This window comes from Setaria viridis, chromosome 7 (assembly GCF_005286985.2).
Source record: "Setaria viridis chromosome 7, Setaria_viridis_v4.0, whole genome shotgun sequence".
Taxonomy (NCBI): Eukaryota; Viridiplantae; Streptophyta; class Magnoliopsida; order Poales; family Poaceae; genus Setaria; species Setaria viridis.
Genome location: NC_048269.2, coordinates 32,790,965 through 32,801,033, shown reverse-complemented (window position 1 = coordinate 32,801,033; position 10,069 = coordinate 32,790,965). Strand labels below are relative to the sequence as shown.

At 44.8% G+C, this 10,069-nt stretch overlaps 2 protein-coding genes across 4 annotated transcripts; one reads left to right on the top strand and one right to left on the bottom strand.

The window, feature by feature from the left end:
* Nucleotides 1–286: 286 nt before the first annotated feature.
* LOC117864465 (uncharacterized) lies at nucleotides 287–3,666 on the bottom strand. 3 transcript variants are annotated; one of them, XM_034748578.2, is made up of 5 exons: nucleotides 3,395–3,665; nucleotides 3,056–3,226; nucleotides 2,484–2,594; nucleotides 1,811–2,410; nucleotides 287–1,726 (listed from the first exon to the last, which is right to left on the bottom strand). In XM_034748578.2, exons 4-5 carry the CDS (start codon nucleotides 2,309–2,311, stop codon nucleotides 464–466), a joined length of 1,764 nt encoding a protein of 587 aa, XP_034604469.1. In that variant the 5' UTR covers nucleotides 2,312–2,410; nucleotides 2,484–2,594; nucleotides 3,056–3,226; nucleotides 3,395–3,665; the 3' UTR covers nucleotides 287–463. The 3 variants fall into 3 exon arrangements, with proteins under 3 accessions (XP_034604469.1, XP_034604468.1, XP_072151120.1); XM_034748577.2 differs by having other exon boundaries at nucleotides 3,162–3,226; XM_072295019.1 differs by having other exon boundaries at nucleotides 1,811–2,594; nucleotides 3,162–3,226; nucleotides 3,395–3,666.
* Nucleotides 3,667–5,127: 1,461 nt separating this feature from the next.
* Nucleotides 5,128–8,695, top strand: LOC117865888 (alpha-(1,4)-fucosyltransferase). The gene is made up of 4 exons (XM_034750148.2): nucleotides 5,128–5,813; nucleotides 6,868–7,041; nucleotides 7,609–8,184; nucleotides 8,269–8,695. Exons 1-3 carry the CDS (start codon nucleotides 5,277–5,279, stop codon nucleotides 8,176–8,178), a joined length of 1,281 nt encoding a protein of 426 aa, XP_034606039.1. The 5' UTR covers nucleotides 5,128–5,276; the 3' UTR covers nucleotides 8,179–8,184; nucleotides 8,269–8,695.
* The last annotated feature ends 1,374 nt before the right edge of the window (nucleotides 8,696–10,069 follow it).

The window sequence follows — 10,069 nt, the reverse complement described above, 5'->3', positions numbered from 1 at the left end:
ATATGGGAGTCTAATTCTTTCGCCCCTATCTCTGCAAATTGTTGATCTCCTGGCCTCCTGGAAATCTGCTTCTCACTGACGGATTAAACAAGGATAACCATGTTAGTGACTGAGCTGCTATCATGCAGGGAGCAAGCACCACACGGAGCACATGCACTTGGTTTTGGTCTGCTGATCTGCTCCTCCAGCCCATGACTCAATTCGTGAACATTTTTCAGGATTCTTGCCAGGAGAAACAGGTGCCACACCGACTAGAAACAATATTCATACATACATGACGCCCATCTCAGGGAAGATAACTTCTTTTTTCCTTTTTGAAAAGGGTCACCTTGGTTCGAGCCCCAGCCAGTGGCACTTAGCAACTGTACACTCAGGCTCCCAAGAAGATAACATTTCACTACAGGTGTTTAATGAAACCAAGTGCAAATGCTTCAAAGTTCAGATATAACATTTCAGACATCCACTACATGTGCTTAAGGTTACTAGAAGAAAGTGGCATGCCATTGTTAACAAACAGCATCTCCCCCATGCGCTTTACTGCCTTTCGGTGCTCTTCCTTCTGGAACTCATCAAACCTCTGAGTGTTGGCCATCAACAGTTCCGTATACTTCTCGTAGAGTGTCGTTTCCTTCCTGTCCTTTGCTTCTTGCTGCTTCAACCTGGCTACCTCAAGCTTCTCTTTCGATAGGCGGAGCTGCACCTCCGACATCTTCTCACGGTCCTTCTGGAGCATGGCCTGCAGATCCACTGCACGTTTAATGTCTTCCTGAACTTCTGAGGGAGGAGTTGATGCATTCCCTTTGCGTTTCCGCTTGAAATTTGACATCTTTGAACCTTGTGGGTATGTTTGTTTCTCAGGAATATCACCTCTCACTGTCCCTGCATGGTCTAACGTTTTGTGACATTGTGGATGTGTTTTCTTTTCATGCACATCTTCCCTCACTGCACTCCCGTGCTGAAACTCATTAGGCCTTGCAGTGTCAACCATCAGTCCATCTCTTCCATGCTGAAACTCATGGATCCTTGATGTGTCAGCCATCAACAGATCTGTTTGCATTTCAGATATTATCATTTCCTTGTCCTTCATTTCCACCTGATTCGATCTGGCCAGCTCAAGCTCTCGGTCAGAGCACTGAAGCTCTGCCTCTGTCATCTCCTTGAGATTCTTCTCAATCATGTTTTCAGGATACACTGAGCACTGAATGTCTTCTTGCAACTCTGATGGAGGAGATGACACCTTACCATTAACTTTGTGTTTCTTCTTCGCAGGCACGCTACCCTGTTCACCTGTTTCTGTTTCAGGTGCATCTTCGGAGGATGATGTGCAGTCCTCAGATTCAGACAACTCAGTTTTCTTGAAGTATAAAGAAGAGACGTGTCTTTTCCACTTGGGTTGATCCCAAACAGCTTTCCAACAATGGCTGAGGGCGAAATGATGTTTTGCTTCCTCAAGGTACATCTCCCGTGCTTCCTCATTATACATCACCCATGTTTTGTCCATCAGTTGCATTTTCTCAGACTGGATACAGGAATGTTTTGCCTCAACTCGGCACCAGCAATCATAGAAGTGGGCGATCTTCGTATTAATCCTCTGCCAGTGGGTCTTTAATTGCATTAGTGTCCGTTTCCGATCTTTCGGGGTGTTCCTATTATACACACCCACGACATTTGCCCAGAAATACTTCTTGGAATTACTCCGCCTGGAACTATTTAACCAAGCACTAACCTGCATATCCGGAAAAAAAAATATTAAGGAAAAAAATGTAAGGACTAGTCTAAACAAACATAAAATGAATAGAAAACTTCTTACCAATCTTAAGTTCTCCACTTCTGTCCAACTCAGTCGCCAAGAGGTTCTATCAGGTTCAGCATTCCTGTCATTGCCTACACTAACAATGTCTTGTTCATCCGGACCAGTTACTGAATGTGGGGTGCCTGACTCTGACACTGATAATGGTACCACTCCAGCAGGTGGAGGAGGAAGTGGCGATGATGGTAATGGTAATGGTATAACTCCAGCTGGTGGAGGTGGAGGTGGTGGCTGTGTCAACATAGCCCTGGAAGGTGGAGGTTGTGGTAGTGAAAAAGGACCGTATTGTGGTTGGACAACAACATATTGGACATGTGGTGGGTATAGGTGTTGCTGTGGATATTGATGATGGGGGAAGTTCATGGAATGCGATGGTTGTGAAAACGACACATGGTGTGGAAATTGTGTGTGGTGAAAGTTCATAGGATTGGGCCTTCCCAATGGCTCATTTGGACAACTCTTACAATTTGATGAGGAGCCACTGGGAGGACGAGGGTCCATTTAAAATGGAGGAAAACTGATATTGTGTGAATTTGATGTGATCAAATGATAGTGGAATTCAGGGTAAATAGGAATGGAGTAACAGTTGCACCTTATATTCTGTACAAAGTTTCATTGAGGTATAAGTTTAAAATACACATCACGGATAAAATTTGCAAAAGCTATTTTTCACCTCTGTATTTCCTTTGACGTTCATTGGACCCTATCTCAGACTGTCAAATATTCCATGGCTCGAAGCTACCAGTAGTATTGTAGTAACTGTGTGCTTGCAGATGTCACACCCCTGGGAAACAAAATGGGTGATCAATGAAGATGCAGAATCTCTGTAACTCGACTGGATAACAGGGGATAGCAAAGAAGTTGACTGACTAATGTAAAAATATCCATGTTCTGATGATAAACTAAAAATTAAGGAGTCATCTTTGGATTAGCGTTTGGAAAAACTGTTTGAAGGAAAACAACACACTGAAATTGAAACAGCACCAAGGTCATATTTCCCAGCAAAATGATCCAGCATAGAGTACTCAAAATACAGGGTTAAAATAAGGTCAGATCCAACTACCCAAGGAGTGTGGCATTTACCTTAACGGTAGTTAAATAATTTGGTCAAACCTAATTTACAGATACAAACAGACATTTACAAGATACAAAACAATTCTAGCTTTAAAACTAAAGATAGCATGAAGATTAGCAGCTAGCTGAATCATACTCGCATTTTATCTAAAGAAATGAAGGCAGAAATACCTCCAGATTCACGGTATTGGGTACCAAACCGATGCGGAAATGGTGTCACTTGCATAGTCTGAAAGCTTTAAAACTGGAAGGAGTGAGGCGGAAACTTAACACTGACCTAATCCAGTGGCTAGCATGCTCAGGTTCTTCCCTCCCAGATCGTTGTTCCCACCTTGACCCCTCCTGAGGCAAAACGATTCAACTTTAGAGACAGGACTCCGAAGTACAGAAAGGCGACGCAAGACACGATCCTGATACAGGTTCGTACAATGCGCGGATATCGCGCGCCTAGCCGAACCCAAATTCAAGACGGAGAAAGAAAGAGCAGTCGAATAAAAGCAAGAACCGTACAGCAGGCGCGGAAGGGGGAACGGTTTCAGCCTCTGGCAGCGGGGGTTTCGGGGCGAGCCACGACTGGGGGGGGGGGGGGGGGGGGGGGGGGGGGGGGGGTACGGGAGAAGCAAGGGGGACCGTGCTGCCCTCCCCGCCGCCCGGCGGGGTGCGTGGCACTGGCACCGGGTTAGGAAACGGCTGGTCTGGAATCGCCGGAGCTGGTGAGCTGCCGCGGCGGCGGGTCTGGGGCGGCGGGCGGAGTTTGCGTGGAGCCGGCGAGGTGGCGGTGGTGGGGTGGTGGGCGGAGTTGGTTGCTGTTTTCTGTTGGGCCGGGTTGGTCTTGGTCAACAATCTGCGCTGCGGGCTGATAATCATAGGCCGGACCAGGCGGACAAAAATAGCCCAGTTTATTGTGGACCCAAAATAGGCTTGGCCCAGAGCACGGTCGAGCCCAGATAGATATATGATCATCAGACATAGCGCCCACGGTCGAGCCCAGATAGATATCTGATCATCAGACTAGTTTGGCTAGTCTAAAAAAAATCAGACTAATTTGGCGTGTTCCTTGTTGAACTCTTCTCATCGTCCACATCAACTTGTCCACGACGGACAGACGTGGAGGAGAGGACGAGGACGGGGGCCTTTCACCCTCACCACCATTGCACGTACCACTGCAAGCACACCCGTCGCATGTCACACAGATCACACTCACACAGCCCCAGCTCGCACCTCCGATCACACGATTACAATGTTGAAAGCACCCGTAATTTTTGCTTTGCATTAAAAAAAGAAAAAAAATGTATTTTTCATCCCTCAAGTATTGCAAAAGTGTGATTCATCCCTTATGTTCCATTTGGTGTAAATCAACCCCTTAACTAACTAAATCAGTACATTTATCATCACCACCTTAGTTTAGCGATAGTTAGTGTCATATAACATTGGTTTAGACCATGTGATAATCTTACTAGTCACTGCTTAGTTACGTTTAATATTGAGTCAATCGCTATAATAATTCTGAAAGTTGTCAAACTACATTCCAACGTTCAGTTTAAAACCGAATTGAATATTATATGTCTGAATATACCATGTTGGTAATAACCCATAGAAAAATGTATGTTGCATGCTCTAAAGAAATGTTTTTCCCTTCGGATTGATTTTGTAACAAGCAAATTGTCATGATCTCGTACAGACCATAAATAGACTCAAATTCAGATAGTGCAACCTTTTTATCCACCAGATCACTGTGTCAAGGTTGTTCTCATGGTTCTTAGACTCAAATTCAGATCAATGTACATACTTCAGCTTTCTATCCATTAGACCGCTGTGTCGAGGTTGTTCTGATGATTCTTTGAATGAAGTGGTTTTATAGTTCTCATTGAGACTTATGATACTGCTTATTGGTGTTGAACTATGTATTTTTCTTTCAGCTTGGAACCAGAAAACAATAAGGAAGGAGTCATAATCCGTAGGTACTTCATGTATTGCAATATAAATATTTTATCCCCATAGTAATTCCTGGTGTCAAAAAAAAGTCAAAGTCTAGGAATGATAGTCAGCTGACACGTGCAAGCAGACGTACTCCAAAATTCATCGAAAATGGTAAACAACCACCACCGCCGACCGGCGGCCGCCCCTGCCGTCCTACCACCCAGTCCAACCACTACTCCACCCTTTCTAAAATACCAGATTTCTAAGGACCAAACGATAAAACACCTCAACGAAAGAAAAGCCAAAGCGGGCCAGCGGCAAAACCAAAGCCTGCAACTTTTGCGTAAAAGCCCCCTCATATTCTCCCTTCCTCCTTCTTTGAGTGCTTCTCCCCTTCTTCGAGGTCTCGCCTCGCGCACCGGCGAGCGGGCGCGCGGTGGAAGCATCTAGAAGGTTCCCGACGCCACCCCCGATGCTCTTCCGGAAGCGAATCAACTACGTGGCCCCGATGCTTGCCTCCGCCGCCATCCTGCTCCTCCTCCTCTCCGGCTACTTCGAGCTCCCCTCCATCTCCTCGCTCTCCACGCCCGCGCCCGTCCTCCCGGGCGGCGGCGCCACCCGCTTCCCCACCGCGCTCGACTCCGTCGGCTCCCGCGACCGGAACCCCTTCACCTCCCTCCTCGAGGCCTTCAACGCCTGGGACGCCGCCGTCGGGTGCCCCCGCATCCGCGCCAAGCTCGCCGCCGGGGAGCTGCCCGGCGCCAACGCCACCGCCGAGGCCTCGGCTTCCGCGGCAATCACCGGCGGCGCGGCGTGGGGCGGGGCCAAGTGCGAGGAGATGGCGACGCGGCACGTCGGGGTGCTCGTCAAGGGGTGGACGTGGATCCCCGACGCGCTCGACGGGGTCTACACGTGCCGCTGCGGGGTCAGCTGCGTATGGAGCAAGTCCGCTGCCGCCGTCGACCGCCCCGACGCGCTGCTATTCGAGGGCGCCACGCCGCCGCCGCAGGTACCCGACTTCTTCCCCTCTTTTCTTGTCCAGTCATGATGGGGGGATCACTTGTTTTCTTGAAAAATGAGGCGTCAGCTGCGAGCTGCCTGTTTATGATGAACTGATAGCTGCTAAATTTGGCACTTGGAACTTCAGAGATCAAATTGGCGATGAATTCTAATCCTTCGTGGAATCAGAGAATTGGTATACCAAAAAAAAGAAGAAGAAAAATTTGGGGCCATTTCTGTTGGGGAAAGAGGTAGGAGTACCTAACAGGTGCCGATGGTAGCATGTGTGCCCTTTTAAAATGTTGGTTAGGTTATAAAAAATGCTTTTGAAGTGTGTTCTAAGTTTGTTTGTGTACACTTGATGACATGGCAAAATATTTTTTTTGAAAATGTGGCAAAATATTTTGTCCGAATCTTAGTTTCTTGTTGAAATGTGGGATGCTCCCACCATTTTTAAATCATGACGTTATAAACTAATTAGCTCCCACCATGTCAGCATCCAGGTGCTGACATGGACCATATGGACCTGTGGTGCTGCATTTGACAAGTTTAGTGATATGGAAATGCATTTTCTAAGTTTATGGGCCTCATTGATACACAGTAACAAGTTCACGGACTGTTGATGTAATTTTACTCTATTTAAAATGGAGGGAGCAGGAGCACTCATGATACCAGTTCTTCTAATTGAATTGTTTAATGTAGTAAATTGGTGAAACAGCAGATATTGTTTCCCACTGATCTGCTGCTTTGATGAAAAATTCAGAAGCTGGGACCTGTAACCTGTCCGTATCAGTATTGTGGATTGCTTGCCGCCTCTTTCCTTTGCATCTTATTTCTGTCTGTTAATTTGGCAGTTCTGGTTGGTCATTTGGTAGCTAAAGGTTTGGTCAGTGGCATGGCTACAGCTTTGCAAGTTTGCCATCTTTCATTGGACTTGCGTGGAATCAAACACTTATTCTCTTTTTGAATAATTTAAGATTTATTTATTCATTGTTTTATAAACTGATTAAGTATATACATCTATCTGATTCTCATTTTTAAGTGTTCCCTAACATGTTTTGCAGAGAATGAAAGGACTGCCTCTTCGTGTTTATCTGGATCTGGAGGCTAGTAGAAAGCCAACAGGTTTTGAGGACATTTTTATAGGTTACCATGCGAATGATGATGTGCAAATAACCTACGCTGGAAAATCATTTCACACCAGCCGGAGCTATCATATATCAACTGAAAAGAAAAATGTAAGTCTAAAAGTATAAATTCCATTGCATAGTAATATCAAGGCAACAATTTACTTGGCTTACAAAAATAGTAATTTTAATACCCTGTGCACTTCCTAACTCCAGCTATGTTTTTCCTTAACATGAGTATCAGTGTATTACTCATAATTTTTTATGGGAACTGTCCTGTCCAGCATTGGTTGTTTGAACTTTGTCCATAGAAAATGTAGACAATGTCTACAACTCTACAAATTGGCTTACTCTAGATTATTAGCAGGTGCATAGAGACCCATCTTAACTGAAGGTTTTCCACTTCTTTTTACCTTTTTATGGCAAGCCTGAAACAGTTATGTGGGGGATGATGCAAAGAGTGATCGCAAGATGATATAGAGTGGGGGACGAGTGTTCACAGTACCAAATCTTCTGTATTTTTCTGTAATTTTGTGTTTTACTGTCACAAGATGAAGTCATGCATGTCTGCTGTTGCATCAGTGCTACATTTTATCAGATAGAATGAGTCCTGCTGTAGTAATTCTCCCTCGCATCATTTTAATCTTATGAACTTTTGATTTCCCTGTCTGGTATCAGGATGCACTTATTTACTGGTCATCTTCAAGGTGCCTTCCTCACAGAGACAAGCTTGCAAAAGATTTTCTCACATTGGTGCCACACCATTCCTTTGGCAGATGTTTGAACAATGTTGGTGGTCCTGACATGGCGCTATCTATGTATCCAGTTTGCTCCACCAATGATAATGGTTCACCACACTGGTGGGATCACCTACACTGCGCAATGTCACATTACAAGTTTGTTCTTGCAATTGAGAACACCAAGACAGAAAGTTATGTGACTGAGAAGTTGTTCTATGCTTTGGAGGCTGGATCGGTGCCCATATACTTTGGGGCAGCCAATGTCTGGGATTTTGTTCCTCCCAATTCTATTATAGATGCTTCCAAATTCAGCTCTCTGAAAGAACTGGCATCATATGTGAAAGCACTTGCAAATGACCCTGTAGCCTATGCAGAATACCATGCATGGAGACGCTGTGGTGTTCTGGGTAACTTTGGCAGGGCCCGTGAAATGAGCCTTGACACGCTGCCTTGCCGACTCTGTGAACTAGTTAGCAAGAGAGGTGGTAAGAGTGCGGATGCATTGTGATTGGCGGTAGGTGTCCTGACTTAGATACTCCCTCTCCATCTACTTTAACGCTAGCTCTGTCTGATATAACCTTTTTTTGGTTTACACTAGGTGATTTTTTGGCTTGTATACCTCGATACATTGAGAACTGAATGACTTACAACTCAGATATGTGAGATGCTAATGGTATGTCAAACTGCTCGTGCTATTCAGTTCAAGAAGTGCTCTTGATATTTGGGTGAAGATCACATTGTCGGAAGAAAATAGTGCAAATTTTTTATTATTATTTTTGACCCGTATCTTTTACCTTCGGAGTTACGAGGTGTGTACAGTTTCTGGGCTAGAGGCTCATGTTTTTTTGGCGGATAAGAATGCTGTGTTTGGTATGGTATGAGCCAGTAGTCATCTATTATATATCAATACAAATTGATTGAGGAAATTTGATGATAGCACAGAAATGACAGTATCAAAACTAATGTTACGGCTCTTCATGTGGCTACAAAAGATGAACTAACCTTTAAGTTTTGTGTTGATGTTATGGCTGGGTGTATTTGTTCTATGTAGGATTTATTGCATTCGGCATGGTCTCCTTTTTAAAATTCTCGAGTATGGGCATGCAAATTGTAACATTGTGAACCCCTCGCGGAACACTTTGTATGTTTTGGTATGAGGTTCCAACTGAACTTCACATATGGGTAAGTCTGTCAGGCAGGTTTTTGGTGTTAATGCATAAACTCAACACGGTAACGAGTTCGCTTGCCTTCAATTTGACTGGCGTGCAAGTTTCTATTGATCGATGGTATGTTGGAACACCATGGGCTTTTGCTTGTGTCACATGCTCTGTGTGGGCTGACTGTTCGTGTGTGCTTGTTGGCGTAAGGGACACAAGCATGTAAGCTAAATTTCAGAGGTCAAAGAATGAATGCATTTCAGATAGCGTTGGTTATTTTTGTGAGACTAGTACTGCATTATCATGACATGATCCTTATGCTAACAATGTAACAATGGATGAGTACCGGAATAAACGTAAATGTCCCTTTTTAATGACTCTCATGATGAAACTAAAATTTGATTCTTGCACCAGAACCAGAGTGATCTCATTCGAAACATCGATCGGTCTGAACAAGTAGGCCAGACTCACCCCGACTCTAGATCAAGTCTAACACACAGAAACAAGAACATGATGGATTAAAAAAAAAAGGAACATGATCACAGACGGAGGCGGAGGTGTGGAAGCGGAGGAGGACGTAGGTGAAATCGGCTTGAACATGCTGATGCGGTGGCCAGGGCGGCCAGGGCGTCGGAGATGCCGCCGACGAGGCTAAGCGCTGACGCGCTATGCGGTGCGGCAGGAATCTCCATTCTGCCATTTGCTATCGCGGAACGACTTGGGAGTTGTTCATCGAACAGCAGTGGCAACTGCGCATCTCCATCTCCGCTAGTTCATGCCTAGTCTGATGATCCCCATCCGTTTTTTTTTCTCTTGTGTTTTTGCTATCTGAATTAACCTTTGACAGTGTTCCTTCCAGCATGAGTACGTGGAACTGTCAGATCAACGTCCTTTGGCCTTCTCACCATCTTGTGGGAACTGTCAGATTGTGTTGTGTGATTACAGCTCCTTCTGGTCTCAATGAAACTCTGAAAGGGAGAGGATGTTCAAACCTTCTTTTGTCAAATTTCAACTATCGTCATCGAGAACACAAAGTATAACATTTATTTATTTATTTTTGACTATTTTCTTTCAATTGTTAGCAGTAAAAGGAACATCGTTTCAGAGTAGCAATTGTTTCGTCTATAGATCCTATGTGTGCCTGTAGCACAGGAAATGTGAGAGTTTCGAGTTAATTCGTATCGTCTATGATTTACTTGCTAATTGTTCACTGATGTATGATCATGATCATGTTATGCAGCT